Genomic DNA, 24,449 nt, shown 5'->3' on the forward strand with positions numbered 1-24,449 from the left:
CTTTTTGGATTGCTTCGTGGAATGGCATAGACGACGATCGTTCGGTATATGAAATATCGCTTTCTAAAACTCGAATTCAAGGAATTCCGCGTATTAAATTATTAATCGTATCAAGAAAGAAGATATTTGTTATAAACGACGAGAATATTTACGTCATTTTCTTGTACATACTTAAAGTTAGATTTAATATTAAATACGTCTTTGATCTCATCTAGACAATTTTTTAACGCGTATTATTTCGATAGAATTTATGATACTCGGAAAAACTGTGTATGACGAAAGCCCAGTTACGATGCCAAACATTCTAACGTCCCATTCTATTCCAAGGAAATTCTATGCTTCGAAGCTTGCAATCTGCACGGAAGAAACACACGAAAGAATGTCTTCCCTCTACCGACTACAAAATACAGTTACATCACGAAGTTACATCCTAACGTCCCATTCTATTCGATTTTACGGAACTTTTCCAAATTCCACGCTTCCTACTTTCCACGCCTACGCAGAACGGCGAGACATTCCTTGCGTCTCTCCTTTTCCAGACGCGAATCCCGCCATTACCACGCGGAATATCCTGCGGCACCGTCCCAAGCGTCCACGGTGGAAACAAAGTAGCGCAATGACTCTTCGGAAGCACGAATTGGAGTGGACTGGTGGAACGATGTAATATTGTAAAAGGGTATGGCTCGCGCGCGGCTGCTTTGAGAACCAGCCAGGAAGAGGAGGCAGCCGCGAGTGAGATCCTATCGGCTGATATTCAATGCGATATAACTCATTCTAGGTATGGACTATCCTGAATACACAGACCTTGAATATTCTTGTATATGCACGCAAGGATTGGTTGTGTGGTAGGATACGGTTTATTCAGTCCATAAAGCTGCCGCGATGCGACCACACGATTTAATTCGAAATCGAGGCAAACTTTCGTGCACCTTTCTTCCTCGAATTATATCAGAGATCGTAAAGAGCTAGTCGATTTGGATCGTTGGTTTTTGCGTTTTTTTTTTCTTTTTTGTTTCTTTTCTTTTTTTTTTTTTTTTTTTGACGCGTGAATCGGATACGATTTGTCCGAAATTTTGGAAATTACCGAGTTACGATGTACAATAGGAAAACATGTAAATCGGTTCGGTTCGCGCATAGGCGTTTCAACTTGTAAGTAGAACGAGCTCTTACGCGCACACCGCTTATCTCTGAGACGAGTCTGAAGTTTTTCACATTGCTTTGTGACCTGTTTGCACTTGCAAATTCGACCGGTTCGTGTCGATTTTCAACTAGTTTGAAACATTCTACTTTGAAAGTTATATTTAGCTTCAACGTGCATCGTCGATTTTCCCAACTTCTTTATTTTCGCACGCATCGATCGATTAAGGTGCCTTTTCAAATCATCGAGAGAATCTTTCTACAACGTAGAACATTTTATTTTTAGCTCACTGTGATTTAATACGAGGTTGTCCGAAAAGTTCCTTTCGTTTTATAAGGAAATAGTAGACGCGGAACATATTTTGTTTTATATCATTTTATCGAATTACGTTTGATCCATTTTATTCTATTACTACAAAATGGATCATACGTAAATCCATAAAATGATTTAAAATAAAAACTATTTTGGCGATCTATTATTCCACTTATAAAAGGAAACTTTTCGGACAATCTAATAAATAAAATACCAAATGCAACAAGCGATGAATAGTTAAGGCTTAAACACGATGAAACTCGTAAACCAATGTATCAGCTTTATAACGAGATCACTAGATCGTTCAGAGATTTATACGAATCAAATATTCTTCGTGACAGATTCTAGCCTACATTCTCTCGAGTAAAAAACATGTATACCTGTAACCACAGCAGATCTATTACGGAGTATTTCATAATTATACACATTCTCCCGGTAAAATATTCAAACCACTCGATTAAAACCTCAAATCACTCGGTCATTTATACCCTGGAAACGTAATTGAGCTTGGTAAATCGAGAGGTAACGGTTATCACTGTTGTCTCGCCTCCTTTCAAGTATCTTCCCTCGAACGTAATCCGTTAGTGGCCCAAATAAATGTCATTCGCGAGTCCCGCGAACCGATATGAATTAATTAAAACTTGTTAATGTTGCTCGACGAGAATCGAAGACGGACGCCACTTTCCAACCGTGTCCGTCTCCTCCTCGCTACCGTTACTCGATCCGAATTAATTCCGACCGTTCCAGCTGCCTCTGGCTCAATTAGCCTTCGATATTTCAATTATTCGTCCCCCGAGGACCTCGTGTCCTTCTCCTTTTTCTTTCTCGCTTCGCCGTCTTCGCCGATTTAATTGAATGTCAACCTCGACCCAGTAACGATCCATCAATATTTTCTTCTTTGTTTCTTGTCTTATTTAATTGTTTACCTTCTTCACGATGCTAATTAGCTATATTGATTTTTCTCGACATCTAGGTGGGTTGGGTCAAGTGAATTTTTCGTTCAGAAAATTTAAGCTCAGATCGCGCTGTAATAGAAACTACTATCAGGTTGTTTCTTTCCTTTTATCAGGAAATAATAGACGCACAACGTTTTTTGTTTTATATTATTTTGTCCAATTACGTACGATCCATTTCGTTCCATTGAGATAAACATCGCGACATTTCACAAACTTTGTTTCACGTTTGTATGAAGGTGCATTGTTGTAAAAAACACGTTTGCGAAAGAAAGACACTTTCTGGACAACCTAATACATATACGTGGGTATAGAGTTAAAAAGTAGCGACGCCCTATCGTATTTATTATTTATTTACATATTAATTAATTAGGTCCAAATATATGACATTTCGTATCGTTTAGTTATGCTATCGTAAACCCACAAGAGTTTGATAGTACGCTTGATATTATGAATATATACCTATATATGAAAATTAATTACTACACTTGAAAATAAAGGTACGTGGAAATATTTTCTATAGTCACTGCAGTCTATAACGATCCCTGTAATAACCTCTGATCCCTAAAATATAAAATAAACCATACAGATCACTGTCCTCTTATTTCCTGTTCTCATCCCCAATTCCCCTAAACGATAACTCACGGAAGACACCTCAACCGCCTAATCAAGCAATACCTGATCGCAACCAACCAAACTTCGCACAATCAGATAAATGGAACACCGTCAGCTGTTTAAGAGAATCGTCGACACGAAAAACTGAAATCACGTGGGCTAAAACTTCACCCGTGCCTTCGCGAAGCTTCGACATCGAGGCCTCGCGTCGATTACATTTTATTTCCGCTTGGGACACGCGTGCTCGTCATTTGCGGCCACCTGTTCGCTCGTCAAACGACGCACCTCGATAAGGACGCTCGATCAGATAATCCGCGCAACACCGAACGCACACGTTTCTGCGTACGTGTGCTCGTGATTAGCAAAAAGTTCCGTTAACGGGTCTCGACGAGCACGGTGACTGGACGCAACGAGGAACAGCAAGAAATCAACTCGAAAAGCAACTCTTGGTTAGAGGTAGGAACCTCGTGATAAATGGCGAAGGTGCAGCGGTGGCACGTGGCTTGCGAAACGTTGACTATCGCGCACTGCTACTTTGTTTTACGTGGAATGTCGTGAAATGGCGTTTGGCGACTAAATGGTCAGAACGCGTTCGTTGCCACATCCATCCTCTATCGAATTATCGACTCTATGGAATATCGTGCCTCCGCCAAACACTGTCTCGCGAAAGTACTCGAATCCTTATTGTGGGAAACATTTACGTCGATATTGTGCGTGTTATGTGAAACGTTTCGAAATTTTATCGCCGCTGTAACGACATACGACTGTCGAGATTACGTTGGCAAAATTTGAAAGCGATCCGACTATGTATATAGAAACTACAGAACATTTATTGCAAACGCATGCGTATATACAGTACAAAATTAGCATACAACACGAACAGCGATCTCGAACGTCTAAATGTTTCATAATTTCTATGAATACGTTTTTCTATTTGTTTCCAACTTCGGCGTATCTCTTCGGTCGTGGTAATCGAGTCTCGTTACGGTGTCAAACGTAATTTCAGAATGTTTCGTACAACGTACGTAATATATTCGTAAAAAGTCTATTCGTGAAAAGTCTACGAACGTTCGAGTAGCTTCGCGAGTCTGTGCAAGTGCTAGGGGTGACACTGGTGACGAAAGTGAATTTTTAAAATCGGGGTCTCCGGCTCGTACCGCGGAGGACGTCGACCTTAATTCACTGCTAACGACTCGATTGTTGTCTGCCTACCTTCTTCCATTACAAATGGCAAAACGTTCTCCGCCAGGGGATCCTGAAACGCGTTCTTTTTTCGCGTTCTCACGGTATTCCGCGCGCAAGTCAGTTTCTCAAGTGCCGTCGGATCAAGCGCAAATTATGATCCGCGGAACAACAGCATCACGCCAGTGCAATAGGTTAACTCAGCTCTGATCCTGTTATCGCCGCTGTTCGATCTTTGCGCGATCATGAGCTTTCCTATTGCCACCTCGTAATCATGTTCAACCACCGACACTCCCGTGTTTTTTTTTTTTTTTCTTTTTCTTCGACCTTCTTCCTTTCACACCGTGAACTTTTGTCTCTGCGAGTTTCGACGTCTCGTATTATGAATAATTCCCTTTTATATCGAAACGTCCGATCGTTTCAACTGTTTATCCGATTGTTAGACCTCGTGTCTTTAGATTTGATTATCGATGGTTAGAGTACGGGATTTTCCTAGTTCTCCCGTTGGAAATCGTACTATTGCTTGTTTAGCGTGTTGCAAAATAACGATCCAATGGCGAAAACCGATTCTTCTTAACATTTACATACGCCTTTTCCAGAAAAGCAAAAGAGTATTATATTTAATTTCTGTTCGATACGTTTCAATTTTCTGTTGGAAAATATTCATCGAGTCGTATAATTGTTATGTTCTATGTTCATATCATAGAAGAATTCTACTTAATTAAATCACGAAACTGTGCATGTGACAATGGTTGTTTCTATGGAAGCAGTTAATTCTCACTGGACAAAAGTTCAAGACGCGGATCGTTCTCATTCGTAATTAATTTTTGACTGTTAGAATTTATTATTATTATCTGATTAGTTATTATCTTGTCCGAAGAGTTTTTATCTGAAGAGCGGAAGATTCGAAAAGGACTGTTTTTCTTGCGAATCCTTCGATTTCTACGTACAATGATGAAAAATTGGAATCGCCGTGGGCAGTTCCATTTTTCAGTAAATTTAGTAAAACTGTCGCGTTAAAAAGAACGTCATCGTTATGTAAATTAATTACGCAGTTTCATAACGTTTAATTCATCTTGTTTTTTTACACTTCGCGTCTATCGTACGTGTGTGAGCGTGTTGGTCGTGGGACAGTGCTCGCGTATCCACGAGTTGATCTGAAAGAGCAAACGGTATGCTAATTAGATTTCCACCTGCCAGGGATTTAAGGCGAGTACGCGAGACACAGAAAAGCACCGCCCGGAACTGGTTACTCGATTACAGTCGTGCTTCAAATAGGAACGTTCGACGTTCTACAAATATTGAAACAGTAGAATCGGCAAACGGTACTTGAGACCATTTTAGCGATGAATGTCTGCGCATGACGCTCTTCGTATATTAATTTAGAGCACATCGTGCTGTTAATTAAACGGTGTGAAAGTAGGGCATAGAAGCAGATTCGTGAAGTAATTATAAAGTGCGATATATATTATACCAGGTTATAACGTATAAACTGATTTGCTTCTATCAATTTTTTAAATCTTTATTTTTATACGTATAACAACGTAGAATTTCCTTTCATTTATATAAATAAAATATATATGAACTTAACCCTGTAATTATTCTGTAATTTGAAACGTTAAGTTTATCGTCGTCTAACCGAAAAATAGAAAAGCAGCATTCGTGCCACGAATAGTTCGTATATGCAAAGTTCTGCCCGTATTGCTATGCGTGATATAGTTAATAAATACAGGAAACTACTGATTATTACGAGATGTCGCGGTATCGTTGATAAAATCTAGAGAAAAAACGTTAATCGTTCCAAGGACGATAGAAAACGCTAGTTTCAATTATCCGGCTACCATTTTCCAGCCGTATAATATATTATACGAATGTTGGAGCGTGGAACTCGTGGACCCTGTACTCTCATCGTAGCGGCTTCATTAATCACATCACAAATGTAATTTCCATACCCGGTTCAAAGCGTGATTGATTGCGCGTATGCGAGAAAAATCCGCATTAGCCGCAAGTTCACCCGTCTCATTAGCCAACGCGAAAAATCAACCACCCCGTGGTAATCGTGCGATCAGGGAGAAAAATTCGACCAACGTCAGTCTCTCGATACTCGTCGTTTTATACAGAAAATCGACGCGTTATCTCCATAAATTCGCTGTTTACCAAGTACTTTGGTATCGAGATCGTATTATCGACTGTTCCAAATTTTCCGAATTTTCTAACTTTCCATCTACGTTTAGAAAATCTAATCAGTCAATCGCTTCGAAACTCGAAAGCTTAATTAATCGTACCAATCGGGCGAAATTCCATCGATTCTCGCACAAGTCTCTTCCATCGTCTTCGGGACTCGTAAACTCGCTCTCGTAAACTCGCCATTCACCTAGTACAGATTTTCTATCGAGATACCTGTTATTCGACTGTCTTGAATTTTCTAAACTCGTTAAATTTCCATTCAGTGAACTACATCAGTCGATCGGTTCAAACTGAAAACCCCGATTAATTATTTCTTGGGAGCATAAAGTTGATACAGAGATATTCGACCGCCTGGAATATTTGAAATTTCCATCGAGTAAAAAATCTATATCGATCGACGTATCGCAACACAAGAGCCCGATGAACGCGTTCCAATTCTCGATGCTCGCCAACTGAACATCTCTCTAACTCTGGTTAGTTCGTAGAACTAACTTCCCACAAACCCACAATCCTTGACTCTGCATCGAAGAGGTGCTGCCCGATCGCACGTGTTCCACGTGCAGGTTGGATGCACTCTCACGGGAAAAGGCTTTCGAACGGTTTATCCTTGCGGTTTGCGTCGGTCGAGTTCGTAAATCGAGGATCGAGACGGTGGTCGAGTGAGACTTGTCCGCGAATCGTCCAAGCTACGTGCGGCGATAGATCGCGTTATCGGGCCAGAAAACGGCCTGTCTTCGAGCGAAAGATCGAACCGTGGCGATAGAGCCGAGGAGAAACGGACAATTACAAGCGGCCTGTGCTCACCGATCGGCCGGGTTCCCCGCGCGTTTCCATCGACGCGTGTCCTTTTCGTTTGGTCGTTCAGTGACGCGTAAAACGCCGTGCGCGTTTTATATCACGACCGATCGAAGGAAGGCTCTCGTTGAGATCGTTTTCCATGGACGGGAGGAACGCTTTCGCACGCTCTTCGCTCGGCCTCCTCTCCCTTTCTCCGGACGTCGAGCCTTTTTTTACCATGGGAATGTGTGCCAAGTGCACGCTCGCGGAACAACGTTTCGGCGGATCGCGATTTCTTCGGCCTCGAACTGCTCGCTACGATTTTATTCGACGACTGTTTCGACTGACTGCTTTTAACTCGTAAGCGTCGAGATACTTGGCGGATTAAAAATTACCGAGGATTTTCAGAATTTCACTCCAGCCGGGTATATTTATACTCTCAAATGTAATCGTCCTTTGAGTCTTGTAATTAATTGAATTATAATTTTATTCAACGTCGCCATACATTTGTACGAAGCGAAAGGATATAACGATTTTTTTGCGATAATACAAGCAGAACACATTCTCAGTCAGTGATCTGGCGTGAAAGTTTTATTCGTCTGAGGCTATGGGCGAGATGTTTATTTTGCGTAAAAGAAAGATGTGGCAAGAAAGTGGTTTTATTACACGCGCCGAGTGGATTATAGTTTAATTACCGGGCTTCTTCGAGGTTTTTCGGCCTCAAACATCGAGATCGAGATTCGACAGGATAACGTTTTATTTAACTTTATCCAATGGAACGTATCTCGTGTTTTAATTAAAAAAGAATGAGGAGAACTATCTTTTCGACGACAAGTGGTGACCATAGCGTTACAAAACATCTCATTCAAAAGGTCACACGAATGACATTCGATAGCAAGTAAGGGTTAAGTATTTATCGATGAAGAAAGTAAATTTAGGTTGAGTATTCTAGATGGATACGAATTTAGGACTTGCTCGAGTCAATGCCCTTCTAATCGATGCCTATTCAGATCTATTTCCTGTCTATAATAAGCAAACAGCACTGCATACCAGTACGCGTCGTGTTCTAGCTAATAATAGTCGGGATTCAACGATGAGTATTGACATGTCGGCTTGTTTCAACGCTATTGGATTATAGTCCGGAGGAAATCGATTCTCGTTACTATAGTTTGTTGCTACAACGTTCACTGTTCTGTCGCTCCACTTATTTTCAATCGGAGTACACGAGCAACGAAGCAGATTTCGAAGACTGTCAATTCACAATTTTAACAATTTGATACAAGAATTTAATAATAGTAGGGCGAAGAAAAAAGAAGATATATATATAATAGAGTTTCTATCGTAATAAAATTCAACATTAATTTTATCAAAAGCATGGAAACTCCTGCTAATCGTGAAATACAAGCGTCCGCACGACGCTTATCGCGAAGAATGGAAATTTCACTCGCAAGATCCTGGAATCACAAATTTCTCCCAATTACGAAGCATAAGAAACACAAGATGGGATTTTCTGGAAATGCTGCGAAGCAGAACCGAAGCAGAGTCGGCGATGCAACAAAGAGATAACATCGAATCGTACGCCATTCACCGCGGAGCCGATCCTCCTTGCCCTGTTACGAAGGTTTTCTTCTGTGGCGTTCTTCCGGGTCTTCTTGCCACTTCTCCCGGCTCGAATTACCGATCGAACTAGTCACCGAGTCCCGGAGACCGACGGCGATCGTGTCGTATTAACGAAGAGGTTTTTGCCTTTTACCCGTGCCAGAGAAATCCGACGAGTGGTTGGATTGTGCAACGAAATTTCTGCCTCTCTCGATTTAATGCCGCCTTCGCCACACGAACGCGAGCAGAACGAAGCTGAAAGCGGCGGCGACAAGAAACCTTAGGGACGTGTTCTTCCACGAATTAGATCTCTGAAAAGTCGTCTGTCTAAGCTGAGCACAGTTTACGCAATTTCCCGTTCTTCCTGCTACGCGTTTCCGGTTTCCAGAAAAGGTCACGGGTCATTTCAGACAAAGAAGAGCATGAGAATCGTCTTGAAGACAGATGCGGGTTAAAGGGGAGCGTGCGTTTCATAGAAGTAAGTAAGAAAGTTCAAGAGTTCCTCGAGAGTATTTATTTTAAATATCCCGTGACATCTAACTTCTTGATAGAATGGAATTCTATCTTTTCTTTTTTTCTGACGTTTAGAGATAAACGAGAAAAAAATAGAGAGAAAAAAGCTAGTAACGTGGTGCTACCGATCGAAGTTCGGAGAATCGTGGACCAGATTGGATTCTAATAGAAAAGTCAACGCGCTAGTAAAAGACAAGAGATGGAATTAAATCGGTAGTTGCCGCCTCGGTGTCGCAACTAGTGCGAAGAATTTTAATACCAGGCCGCGACAAAACGTTGTAGAAAACGATATCAGCCTGCCGATTCGCGGCTCTCTGTTCCCTTCTTTTCACGATCGAATTACCGCAGATCAGATTCGATCTTCTTTCCTCACGGTAGGTGCCAGGGCTCGCGTGTCTCGATATTTCATACGCGTACACTCCACGACAGCAGTTCTGCCTGTACAATCGTAACTTTCATCCTGATCAAATAAACGATAGAAATTATTCCGATAGATCGATCGTATGTTTTAACGCTAAAATCGACGAATTTTCACAAAATCTCAACCGATCGATTTGCCCCACTCGCCTGTGTTTCTGCATCGACGTTAAATCATGTCCGGAACAATTGCTCGGCGGCATAAATCGTCGAAAACGTTTTCCTGGTTAATTCCGTGGTGAAAGGTGGACGAGGAACGGCGGAAAAGCGAAAGAGTCGAAAGAGAAGAAGGGATAGGCGAGGTCTATTCGTAGAACAATAGGCGGCATCGAGGTACCAGACGATGAAGTCACGACACACTCGTGTTCCGACATTGTGGACATTTTGCCGCGGCCAAATAGCGCCGATTTAACGCGCAACACACAGTTTCGCGACTGGCCAACAACGGCGTCCTGTATTCGCGACAGCTACGAGCATCAAGAATCGACTTGAACATGCCCGCATCCCATAGAAAATGGCAACTACGTGGAAACAGAGCGTGTCCTGGTAATGTCGCGACACGAACTCGCAGAAGCGCGCGTGTCCACGAGCACTTGTTCCTTATTCGCGCAGGAAATTAACACGAGCAACGCGAATGTAAGGTAATTAGTGGACTACAGATGTTTATGCAAATTCGTATCTTTTACAAACGTTATCAGAGAAATAGACTGGAAAGTCAGGGAGAAATAGAAAACTTGAAAAATTCGTACACGAGATGTTTAATTAACGTAGCAACGATGTAGCAAAGTTTCCTCTGCAATTTTGTTACTTCCCCCTCGAGGATCTCTTCAACTCGTTCCGCAACTTATCAGACTCTGACATTCTGTCAGGTGGATTCACTAGGAAGTACCCGAAGAGCAGAATTCTCTTAATCACGCGAGTTTCGATCGACAATGTTACAGTCGAGTGGACGAAATATTCTGACCGCGTATCAGCCGTTACCTGAATGGATCGCTTGGAAATGCAATGCCGATTCCAAGGGAATCCACGGTGACTCGAATAATCCCGCCGTGCACGACGAAGCCACGCAGATGAATAAAGTCCTCGTAATTGGCTGAAACGCAGCCCCGGCACGACATTTTCACTTTCCGCGGATCGTTGCCCCGATAATTACGTACTCTGTCGCGATTTGTTCCGACAACCAAAGAACTGCGATCGAACGAAAGCACCGGTTAAAATTGTAAGATCTTCGGTTTAAGAGCGCGAAAATCCTCGAAAGTTAAAATTATTAGATTGTCCGAAAAGTTTCTTCGGTTTCATAAAGTGATAACAGATGGACAACAATTTCTGTTTTATATTATTTTATTGAATCAGATGTGATCCATTTCGTTCTATTTCTATTATTACGTTCGTGAATAGTTCGATGAACTAATATAAAACAAAAATCATTGTGCGTCTATTATTTCCTTATAAAACGAAAGAAACTTTCCGCACAACCTAATAGAACTTTGTTTTCTGAGTGAACGATACGTTTAACTTCCGTGTTATCTCTTTTTTATCGGAAAGGTTCGAGAGTTTTGAGTTTCAAAGCTCTAAATTTCTAAAATTCAAAAGTTGCAAAGTTTTTAAAATTGTTAAGCGTAAAAACGTTGTCCCCTGGAATGTCAAGATAAAAAGACAATTTACACGCATTTCCTTTTCTCCAAACTTTTCACAATTTGGATAGACACAAGCACGCACGCGATATCCAGTACCTGAAATTAAGGCGATCATTTTGTAAGCGCCTAAGGTCGCATGAAATTACGTCGATCGGAATAATAACCAGAGTACAGAACCTGACAAAAATCCAAATGAATCGCATGTCGAGCACTTGATCTATCCGTCTGTTCGCGGCGCAAACGCGACGAAATAAAAAGTGGAGTCCCTACGGTGTCGCGAATTAAACGATACCTCGTTAATCGCGTTGATTCGACCTATCGGTCGTTTAAAAATACCTGCAAAATCACGATCGTAAAATTCATGTTTCGAAGAACGCGTTACACTAGGGATATTCCAAGTATTCCACAATTATCCAGTCGTATTTGCGTGATTTTAGGTTATACGGTAACGAATATAAATCTTTCGATTATAGTTCAATCTCTTTCGCACTTTTCTTTACGCTTTTCGACACAATGGAACACAAGTTTCTCCGTTGTATCCCCCAAAGTTTCTCATTGCATTCGAATCATCGTTACAATCTTATTATCGTAAAATTTCAATATATCGGAGGAAAAGTGGATCGACCTAATTTCTAAGTATCGCAAAAACTAATCGATTCTATCACGGAATTACAAATCGTACGTCGTGGCAAAGCTCTGTTAACCCTTCACTGATTGGATAAAACAATGGCGTACACGGCTCGCGGCAGTCGTTTACCTGAAACCCTTGCGTACCACTACTCTATACCCCGCTATCGAACGTGAAAATATCGAGTTACCCAGGAGACAATGAACCGAGGCCCTCGCCAATTATCCCGACTTCCACGAATCTCGCGTAAAATCCTACTTCGGAGAACGTGTATTATTTCTTCGATCGACTCTAAAGACAATCGTTAAAGAGATCGATGCGAACCTTTTTTATACAATTTTGGGTTGCCAACTAAGCGATTGCGGATTTTGTCATTAGATGATAATGACAGTAGTTTCCCAAAACCCAATAGTTTCCACTAAACCTTCTATTAATCGACGCGACGACAAGACAGCCGCGCAACAAATCTAGTTTCCTTGAAATTAATCATCTCCCTTCGGATTTAACTTTCTCTACGTACGTACGAACAATCGATGCATCCGTGTACCACGTACGAACAGTTGAAATCCTCTTTCAAAACCTATACACCGATCACCGGTGATACTATCGTTAATCGGGTCGTTCGATTAATACTTTGACTGCCACGTTGTTCATAAAAGACCGGCTACGTTTTCTCCTGTGACGCCACGGTGGTCATTGGTGATCAACCAGAGCGATTGAACTTCTTACGATTGTAAAAATTGAATGAAAATTGACAGTTAGGGCATTTTGAATATAACCGATAAATAAAACATACTTTGAGATAAAAAGTACTCCTATTGAACGATTAAACATTTTTATTAGAACATCGATAAAAAAAAAGAACGAGAACAAATGTTGCATCTAACGGTGCACCGTGTTAAAACACCGTGGCATCCTGAGCGAAACATGTGATTTCGGCGTGGCAGTCAAAGTGTTTTAACCGAAACAACGAGCGAACAACCGTTCGAGTGGCATTTCCTCGAAATCGCGATCGCATAGGTAACACGGGCGAACACAGCGCGGAACAACAATCGGCACCTCGGGTCCCAATCGAAACTGCTTTCTCTCGTGGCCGGGAGGTTGGCATTACCAGAGAGCCGTGCAGCGTTCCAGAGATTGATTGCCTTATCGATAATTAGCTTAGCACGAGCAACCGTGCCGGACCTTTTGTTTCACCGTCTGACCTCAACAACGCCTTCGTCGGACTTCTGCGACCACGAGAATTCCTCTCGCGTCGAGCCACCAATGGCTCACTTATCGTTTCGTACGTGCTCGTTCGAATTTCGTCGTCGAATCTCGCGAACCTGCTCTTACGGACTGGCTAGCTGGTAATTTTCGTTTCTCACCGCGTCGCCATTTATCAAACGGCGAGTTACTAGTTTGCAGAGTGACCAAGGCGAATGTTTCCACGAGCCAGCCGATCTCAGAGTCTTCCGACGATGGAAAGCGAAACGGAGGCACGGACGAACGCTTGCCAAATGGAGAAGCACAGGCTGCTTCTTAAGGAAAATTCAGTGAAAACAGGTTAGATTCGATGGCTTTTCCTGGGCCGTTCGAAGGAAAACTCGAAGAGGGATCTAGATCGATTCTAGAGCGGCGGATCGACGTTTCTCAAACGAGTATTTGCGTTCCGAGGAATCTCGTAATGTTCTCTGTTGCGAAGCGTGGATTGCAGAAGACCGAGATTTCTCTGGCTCCTTGGATCGATCAACGTTTCGTCAAAGTAGACGAACCTGTGTAGTTGTATGGGAAGTATGGTACTATGGTTCTGTAGCATGGTGTTGCTTAGGATCTTACGATATTCCATACTGCCAAGAACGAATTACGAGGAAGCAAGATTCCCTGGAGACTTGCGCGACATTTACAAACAAATTGCTTCTTCATCGAGGTAAACGAACCCACTGAAGGATCCTAAAACTCGGCATTCCTCGCGATCCAGCAACGTCTCACGTTGCGAAATCGAAATTCCAAAAACAGCAAGATCTCAGCGAGACTTCCACGGCATCTTTGACTAATCGGTGTTTCGTCAAAGCTAACGAACGCTCCACGGTGTAATTCGACAAACAATGAACGCATCGATTAGCGGACGCGTAGGTGGAGACGAGGATGAAGGCGCATTTGCACGTGTCGCACGTCCCTTGGGCGCCGAGGCGACGACGGGGAACCTGAAGGTAAAAATACGGGAGAGAAAAAAGAAAGAAAAAAAAAAAACGGCGACGAAAGGAAAGAGGTGGAAGAAGAGAGGAAAGCAAAAAAGCAAGAAAAAAGAAGAGGACAGCGAGGAAACGAAGAGAGGGAAGAAAGGAACGACGCGTGCAGGAAGGGCCGCCTTGAAGCTTTAAGAGGCAGCTCACAAAGGGTGGAGGAGAAAAAAAAAAGAAGCAGCGACGTGCATACGGGGCATAACTCGCGAATAATGCGCCGTTTTATACGGGCGTACGTGAGCGAGCCGTAAGCAAATGCATTTTGCAGCAGCGGGCCTTAAACCGCGCTCACATGTACAGTCCGTTGCATAAGATCGTCGATGCAAATATCTCTGTATGGATATTTTTCTTCATCCCCTCCTTCTTCGTTATTTTTATTCCCCTTCCTTTTTCCTTCTCCGTCTAATTCCAATTTTCGCTTCCTTCCCTTCTTCCTCTTCTGTTTTCCTTCTTTACATTACCTCCATTTCTTCTTTTTCCCTTCGCTGTTTCCTTTATATTCTTTTACCTTCTCCTTCTTCCGTCGCCTACCCTTTCTTCCTTCCATTTCCATCCTGAGCTTTCAATCTGCGTAAATCTTTAAGAAAATAACAATAATTTTCACAAGATCTTCCCTTCCTTCTTCTTTCTTTTTTCACTCTCTTGTCTCTTCTTTCTCTTCTTTTCGCCTGGAACTTACGTAACGCCGATACGCATAAACGTTTGTACAAAAGAAAGAAATTAATTTTCACGGGAGGAGACACCAAATTCACGATCTTGCGTCGCAGATTGCACACGTATGGCCCGTGCTCGGTAACAAAATGCGATCGTCCTGTTCGTCGTTGCGATAAAAATACGCTCGTTAAAGCCTCGTGCGATGAAAGTTGCACGAGTTCCATCCACGGGAATGTTTAACAAGAACTCGCGAAAGACCACGATGACTCGTCTTCATTCAATATTGTTCAATTAAAAGCTCGTAAAGTTCTTTGATACGGAGATGGGGGCACGGTCGAGTGGTCGGGTTCCGAAGATCCGCCCTTATACCCCGGATAATCTTCCGTGGAATTACAGAACGATTTCACATGATGCCAGCAATTTCACTGGAAACGACGCGGCAGAGAAGGAGATTCATTTCTTTCTTCTTTTCTTTTTTTTTTTTTTTTTTAATCCGGGGATTACGCTGCAATTTGGGCGCCATGGAAAAAGACGATAAAAGAATAACTTTGCTGGCTCTTTTTTCATTCGAAGCTTGTCTTATGAATATTCGTTGTCGTTTTATTAACGATGCTTGTAACTCTAATTTCTTGTAGATTGGCTTATAATTTTACTATGTTGTATAATTGCCTCCAGAATTTTAATCTCTCGTAAAGTTCCATTTGAATTATAACGACCGTGTTGCTATTCAGGTTAACAAGTCTAGAAATTTCCAACATAAGTATAAATGTTTCTTTCGTTAAATTAATATACGTCGTTCACAAAGGCATTCTCAAATCACTGGCTCAGAAAAAAGAAACTTCTGCAACTTGAATAGTCGACGCTACAGATTTTCTACCAATGATAACAGAACAATCTTCATTAAAGAAAGAATTTTTCTGTCAAATATTTTCAACGCCCCGATAAATCTAACATCCAAGGCCATTGGCCTACGAGTGACGCGATCTACTTGGCCCGATTCATAAATACGAATAAATTCAGATAGTTTCTTTTATTCAAAAGTCTCTGTTCTCGTTTAATATTAATGTTCACGGAATAACTGAAAATGAACCATCTTCCCTCGTACGAGTATAACGTTATCCCATCCTTTCGAACGATCAAGATTCTGTATAAACTGAAATACCATAGAGGCATAAAGGCAACGTGTACACGTCTCTTTCTCCAATTTAAAACACATCGTTTACGAAGGCGTGGAACGCGACGTCCTCGAATCGCTGGCTCGGAAAAAACGAAACTTCCACGCGACATAGATAGCCGATGCTCCGGATTTTCTACGAATTAATATGATTAGCCACGTAGAGCCACGCTTCTATTGTGACTCCCATTTGCAGTGAAAGCATACCATTAGAGACGTGCCACTTGCTTTTCCTCGAAGACGAAAAAGAAAAAAAAAAAAAAAGAAAAAATAAAGAAAAGGAAAGAAGAAAGATAGAAGAAGAAAAATTGGCGAGCGAGGACGAAAAGAATGGGCAAGAATACGAAGAAAGCTCAAGAGAGAGAGAAAGAGACCGGTTGCGATCGTGAGGGGACACGAGGCGCGTCCATTATGATGCAAATTAACGTTACCCGAGGAATTTTACGCTCGGCCTCGATTTTTTTCCCGCGTATTGCAGGTTCATTAGAGTGTGCCAATTTCTTCTGGCGTTTCTCGCAGAACCGTCTGGGAAAATATCTTTGTGCGCGAATTCCCCGGCTCGATCCAGGCCAGTCCTGCTCGCGAGAACGAATTAAGCCAACGTGCACGCGTTAATTGGCTAATTAAACGGGGCCATGGCGTAACATGCGATCGGTTTCGATCGATTTCGTCGGTTCGATCTTTCGACGATCGTTCTGCACGCCGATGAACAACGTACAACTTATCGGAGATACAATAGGGAAAAGGACGATTCGACGAGCGAGTTTAACGAGAGTCGCAGCAAGTGTAACCCAGATCGGAAATAGCCTGAACAGAAACGGTTCTAGACTTGCTTTAGATTCGACTTTGCTCGTCCCGCGTCACTGGCCTTAATGGATCTTCGGCTTAACGACGTGCGATCTTCTTTAACTGGCCACGCGCAAATCGAAATTTGCATAATATTCGCATGCTTCGTCCTTTACGATCCTACCTTGACTGGCTCGATTTTTTTAAATTACTCTCGAGTGAGAATTTGATTCGGCAGAAATTTCGATGTAAGTGGATCGTTGGTTAGGAAAGTATAGCGATAAAAGCAAATTGCGAACTGTTTTTGAAAGGAAATTGTGAGAAAAGGTGAAATACGAGCGAGGTTAAGCGTAATATAAAGTTAAGTAGTTAAGGACTGCGCGAGTCAGACATAACGCGACCTAAATATGTGCCAATTTGGCCCAAGTCCGGCATCGTTAAACTCATCGAATTAAATACAACCCACGTTCATAAAGACAACTTTACGCGTCACGAGCGTATATTCCATTTGTTCTTAATATCGTCCATTAAACCTGCACGAAGATCTCAATCATAATGCAATTATCCTACGGGAGTACCGATTTACCATTTTCGGAACTTTCTACGCATTTCATTCGAAACAAAGATCTCCAAGTAACGTAATATGGAATTATGATACGCGATCAGAGCGGATACAGGCGGCCGTTGCATCGCCACAGTCCTTAGCGGTACGCACGCTTGATAAACCATAAATTCTGTTATGGCGGTAAGTATGCAATCCGCGTGGGATGAGGCCAACCGACAAAAGGAAAGCGCTCGTTCTTTCTTCACCTGATAAGACCGTGTTTTCTCTGCTACAAAGAGCCCAGGCTAACAATGAGGTATGCCAGGGTTACGCAATAGAACGCGTCTCTGTATTTATACACGTTTACGTGTGTTTGAGTACGTACGACGACGATTGTGCAATATGACGCCGGTGTACTTAGTATAACGCAACGTTCCCAAAAGAAACACGAGCAGCGTTCTTGTATCCTGATTGCGGCTATTATTTAACGATCGTCGAAACAGATACGGGAAGAACCAGCAGAAAATCGGTTGACAAACATCGACACGTGTCGGCGGTTCCGTGGTGTACGGCCACCGATACGATACGCAACACGTCGACATGCTGATTTAGCAGGTATTATGCTTCGTTTCGACGCACACGCTGTGTCATTATCGTTATGCAACTAATCGTTGGTAAACGACGGATAGGATATACAACGAGGGACGAAATTACATGTTCGTACGGTCGGAACGTGGAAATAGAAGAAAAGAATATGTTCGGTGCTGTTAAATAATATTGAATAACGCGGTTCTGAAAGATCGAAAAACAATGATTATTTTCTTAATTGTAATCGTACGATGAAAAAGGCATGGCATTGTGATCGTGTTATCGGTGAAGTCGGCGTCTCTTATCGTTGGATACGTTACGATACCGAGGCCACTGCAATATTCGTTTACTTTATTACGCACGCGGTATAATGTGCTCGATGACTCTACAAATTCGTTATCGCGATTAATGCACCGTTGTTCCCAGTTACGCAGTTTTATGCGCACTCAGCCTTAAATACTAGTCGAGTTTCTTGTGCTTTGTCGACGATCAATGCGTCATTGATGGCGTTTAATTTGGATAAAAGATTGACGAGGAGAGACGCGGTCGGTAGCTTCGAAAGAAAGTTTATCATTCTCTAATTAAAATATCGTACGATTGTCTGACCTGAGAATTCTTTAAAATTCCAGACTAAAACTAGCCAACGCGACAAAGATTTTACAGCCAAATGTTCGAATTGCTGTCGAAAAATTCCGAGAATATAACTCGTGAAAAATGTTGGAGATCGAATAAAAGCAATAACGTACGCAAGAGGAACGTACAGATTGGAAGAAAACGATCAAGGTGCTCTAATTGTCCGTCGTTATCTAGAGAATCGTCAAACTGAAAAAAGTTCTAAGCAAACAGGCAAATCTAGAACAAATTCCATATCTAAAAGTACAACTGCTGGGAAAAAATTCCGTAACCGTATCGCGCGATTCGCAGAATATTCCCAAAATGTAATGCTAATGAAAACAATAGTATAGGCAAACAAAATGGACAAACTCGATGAAAATCAACATCGCTAAACGCATGAATTAGCAAGATCCACTTAATTAAGGAGTCTCGTCACGATTGTGAACCGAGAGAAGACGGTTGTTACGCACCGTTCGTCGTTTAGGCTTTAAAGGCCTTTAAGGCCTTAAGGCGCCTTCTAATTATTCACTTTCTCCGACGTCTCGCGGTGAAACGAGCGAGATTTACAGGCTCGCGTCTCGCTCGATGTAATTTCCACGATAGTTTCAACCTATTGAGAACGACAATACACAGAGCCGCCGATTCCCACCGAGCTTCCGGGTTGTTCGTTATTCCATGATGCCCTGTTTATCGGCCCGTATAACGATCGGTGGTGCCTACGTTTGTTTTATTCAGCTTGAATCGTTTATTTTCATACTCCTATCGAACAGCCATTAGAGAAATAATTGAATCGTTCGGAACGATAACGCCGATCGCGACTCCGTAAATTGAAAAACGTTCGTAAGGTTATTGTTTCTAACCTACCGTAAAATTTGCTGCTGTTTTCTGTCATTTCTTTCCGATAAATAGGCTATCCAATGTTTGTGCGAATTTATACTTTTATAAATGCAACTAAAAGAATAAGCTGTTCCGCTCGCGAAATTATATTTCGTTTTTTGTGCATTTCGTGTATTTTATCTCGTGGTTTTTCACTTCTTAATTTTCTACAAATTAAAAAGTCAAAAGTTTGCAACAAAGGAAGTCTCGAACGTACTGCTAAATCGTTCGTTTCTCGAAGAACGAGCATTAATCGTGTTACCCGAAAAATAAAATTGAGAAACTCGCAAAAAGCAGAGTTCGTCGGCTCAGCTTCTGAGAGGCTCGATTCGATTAAAGCGCGAATTGGGAATAAATCAGAGGCTGAAGGTCGAGGATGTATTATATACAGGCATCCTTTTCATTACACGAAACGATAGCGGTCATCTAATGAGAGTAATTTGGGGAACAGACAACGCGAACTCTTAGAATCAGATGCCTGGCTTTCGAGATGATATATGATCGTTTATGACGTAGAAAAGATAATTCGAACGCTGGGGAACTATTTTTTATTGTAATTATGTAACGCTAATCATATCTTTCTCGTGACGTCGATACACTTCTATGGTTCGTATCGTTGTGTTACACTTTTTTGCTTCTATCATATTTTATAATTTTGTCTTTATCGAACATAGAATTATTGATTCTGTATCATTTTTTATCTAATCATCTTTTTCTATAATCGTGAAAAATATGAAGAAATCGTCAATATAAGCCATTCCTCGTTTCCATACTATGGAAAAATATTGTTCAATTTGTTATCTCGCTATTTAAAGAAATTGAAAGTCTTTCCCTTCGTTGAACAACGAACAAGATCGAAACACAAAGATGTATAAACCACGATAAAATTGCTGAGAGAAGAAGAGAGAAGAGATAGTTTGATCTACGAACTTGTAGAATTTAAATCAGAATTTTTGCACAGCGAAACAATAACGAAACAACGACAGATTCGATGATTATAACGAAAGCGACACCGCGATCAAGATACTGTCATATTCTGTATGGAAGAACGTCTGCCAAGGTGAACGATGACTGCGAACCGGAAGAAGAATTGCCATTATTCGCGGGACGGCGAAAAACTCGCGGAAGAGCAGTCACAGCTGTCATAGAAAATCAAGGGAGAGTTTGTTGATCGAGGCCAAACACGGCCATCCATGAAACCGCTTTCTATTCGTGCGTTTCTCGACAACGGGCTCCGCAACGACGCGTCGTACAATTCGATAATCGATCGTTTAAACTCGCTCTTCACGCATCCATTCGACGCTGATCGAATCGCGAAACGTATACTATAATAACGATATACACGCTTCTAATCGATTCGTGTTGTACGACAGCCATCTCCGGCTAAACGATCCTGCGATTTAACAAACTGTTCCAAAAAGACTGTTAAGACTGACGAGTTCGAAAAGCCAAATTTCTCTTTCACTCTTATTTCTTGCTTTTTTTTTCTTTCTTTTTAATATAGATACGTACGTAGAATAAAACTTTGACCAACACATAATGGATTCGATAACGTATATTCGTTAATTATTGTTGCGAATTATCGACTAAAGAGCAACCGGTCAGGTCAAACCGATCGGTCGATATCGCGTACCTCGAATGAATTAACGCTCGAGGTGGAGGAGGTTTAATATATCGAGTGTTAGAGTAATCCAGCGCTGTGTTGAACTAGTTGTGTAAACGTAACGTGTGATATGATGCACGGCGGTGGTAAGATCTTGTTGGGAGTGAAGTATTTCACCAATACAGTACGATATCCGATGATAAACCGTCCTTCTACGTTGCTGATTTTCCCTACCAGCCGTTGGGTTTTTTCTGTCCATTGTGCCCTTCCGGCTGGTCCTTTCCAGGGGTTTTTTACCTGACCTCGGAGTCGTTAGGTTTACAGCTCGGGGAGGACATGCAATTCGGAATTTCCTAAAGAAAGGAATGGGCCTGTCCGTGCCATAAACGGACAGTCAGTCAAAATTCCGAACAATTATACTCGATGACATTTTTAAATCAGTTTCTATCGTTGCCCATTTGTCATTGAGTTACGATCGCTCTTCGTCGATACGTATAAAATGCGAGATATCTCACCGATAATCTTTGGCGGCGGGATACAAAACCAGATACAACAAGACAGCTTAGAAACTATAAAAAAGTTATACAAAAAAACTATATCGCCAATAAAAGAATCGGAGAACGATCGTAGAAGAATAGATGAGAAAAGTTATGGTTCGCATTGGTTACAAGTAACATCCTGATGGTATCGTTAGAAAATTTGCAATGAAATTTCAGCCGTGATAATCTCTGGAGATTAATTGAAAATCTTTATCCCTTGTTGGGACATCGGTGACTCTTGAGCGCCTTTGTACGCGTCGATCTCGCGGTATTTAAGCTTAGGCTACGGAAGCGTGGTAAAATGATCGGAGCTGGAGATCGGAAATGCCGCGTCTGAGCCATCGATCACTTCCGTTTCGATGCCTCGAGCTACGTGGCGCGTTATCGACAGTCTATGATCGCGAGATCGTGTTACAAGATCGATCGAACCGCACAATTTTCTCATTATCGAGAAAGCGAGGATAACCGTGCAACCCTGCGCTCGATCTCGTTGTGGATCCTTCGTAACAGTGCTGAAACGATCGATCCCATTGCCTTCTCTTCGCGTTTCCATTTCCATCTTCCCATTCTCGATATCGCTTCAACGAACAAATGCTATTTGATTCGCCACGACCACCGAATCAAAATTTCTATCAATATACGAGTGGTCGATATCAAAGGATAATAATTACGATCGACAGTACCATTGATGACTCTGACATTCTCCAACGATCAGGTAGCGATTCGATAAAATTTTAACAATAAAATTTAAAAAATAAATCTTCATCGAATAAATCACAAAACACATCGCAATATAAATTTGCTATTTTACTCTATCGTTGCAAATAGAAGATGTATCAAGCTTACTCTCATCGATTTTATTCTTTACATGCTGCAATTCTATTCCTGTTATTATAACGCACAGACATACGAATGTTGTAAAACGACGTACGAATGTTTTCTATAAAATAAGTGCCCAAACACTTCCACCAGACGCTATACCGAAACTTTAAGAAATAGCAGAAAATGATGGAAGCAGCTGTTCTCGAACAACGTGCTACGTACCTTTTCCCATTTTACGGTAACTGCTCGCGTACGTACGTGACTACGAATTACAAACAGTTCCCGCTGGTTACCGATCGTCCGGTTTTTTCTTCGTTTTATATTTACGACCGCGAACTGCGAATCGGCCGTTCCTTTCTAAACTTTCTCCGGCGAACAGCGACGCACGATTCTTAACGCTTCGTATCGAATTTTTGCCGCGTCCAGATCGATAAGAGAACCGCCGATTTCGCTGTCCTCGGAGCGCCTGGTGATCTCGGCCACCGCCGCGAGTCCTTCATCGAGACCGCCGAGATTTATGCCGATCGTGAGCTCCCGTTCAACACAGAACCACGGGTATATTAATTTCCACTCCGTTATCGCAGCGATTCTTCTTTTCCGCGTCGTTGTCGGTAGCTTGGCGCTAAGAGAGAAATCGGTGTCCTCGAACATGTCCTCGAATCGCAAATCTATTAATCGTAACTGGAGAGCGTCGTTCGCTTCGTCGATTGGAAATTATTTATTTTTCAAGAATTTCTTCGGGGCAAAATATTCGATACAATGAGAGAAATAAATTTCTAGCAAATATTTAGAGATGAATTCGTTTGCGGCGCATAAATTAAATATTAGAGAAATTCCACTTTCCATTTGTTCGTTAACACCTTAGACACGGTTGATCAGGTGTAGTAGCAAACAGAAGAAAGTCTAATCCTACTGCCTTCTTTTACTATCGCAAGATTATTCGTAACCGACGCAAACAATCATTTTCCTAATCTTTTTATTCGAAACTTTTATCAAAAAAAAAAAAAAAAAAAAAAACGCGTATACTGTAGCAAAATTTGATAAATGGTGACGTTAACGTAATCTTCTTCGACGATAGGTTTTAACGGTGAAGCGGAAAATTCGTTTCGTTTCTCTTACCTTCGTTCGATTCAGCGGATTCGAGAAATCCCAGCCCGGGGCGACGAACAGGTACCCGCATTTTGAAATCTTCCTCGTTGCCTGCAACATAAATATAGATCGTGTTTAGTTTTGACGTTGATCGATACTAGTAGCTATCGTTAGCTCTACAAATAGCCAGCAGGCTTATTGGTATTACGTTATGTCGGCTAAAAAGAATGTTCATTGGATCGAAGTTATAAATGTTTATAGATATAAATGCAGTGACACCCGATGAACAGTGTAGAGATAGTACAGAGACGGTACAGAGAAAGAAAAGTCAATGGTTGGTGAGATCAGAATGAATCCAAAGAAGTCACACTTCGTCGCGTGCATTATGCGTTTCGTCACGTTGCATTGAACTTCTGACGTCGTTATTATTTCTATCGAGTACAAAGACTTTCTACGTAGTTTCACGTCGCGCTTACAGAACTCCTCGGCTGTAGGCGGACACCGGAGAAATATGTACTGGCGAACCAAAGAAATATGAATATCGATGACACAGATTGGACATTGTAAAGCGAGACTTAACCTCGACGAATATAAACGAAAAACATATACTTCTAAATCTATGCTACGTTTTATGCAGCAGTCTCGTTAACTTGTTAACTCGTTCCTCTTCTTCCACGTCCCTTCGACACCGCTCTGATAATATATTTACACATCGATCTTCTAACGCGAACAATAGAGAAACGTACATGAAGAAACAAACATATACCGAACGAAATACAATGTCGTTTCTTTCTTTTGTGCGTATCGACTTTATCAATTTTCTATTTTATCGCTCTCGTTTTCCGACTAAATCCCTCCAGCTCCATCGTAATATCAACGACACTCGAAACTTAACCTCGATAAATAAAAATAAGAAAATACATAAAAAAAAATACATATTCTGTTTTACATAACAGCTCATTGACTGTCTAACTTA

General features: G+C 41.7%; 1 protein-coding gene across 5 annotated transcripts in view; it reads right to left on the minus strand.

The window, feature by feature from the left end:
- LOC117205859 (protein outspread) overlaps window positions 1–24,449 on the minus strand; it is a 211,795-nt gene that overhangs the window by 126,546 nt on the left and 60,800 nt on the right. For all 5 annotated transcript variants that reach the window (XM_033444636.1, XM_033444637.1, XM_033444635.1 and 2 more), the window contains exon 2: window positions 23,504–23,584. In XM_033444636.1, coding sequence (XP_033300527.1) covers window positions 23,504–23,584 — 81 coding nt within the window. The remainder of the gene's footprint in view (window positions 1–23,503; window positions 23,585–24,449) is intronic.

This window comes from Bombus bifarius, unplaced genomic scaffold (genome assembly GCF_011952205.1).
Source record: "Bombus bifarius isolate JDL3187 unplaced genomic scaffold, Bbif_JDL3187 scf7180000007996, whole genome shotgun sequence".
NCBI classification, from domain to species: Eukaryota; Metazoa; Arthropoda; class Insecta; order Hymenoptera; family Apidae; genus Bombus; species Bombus bifarius.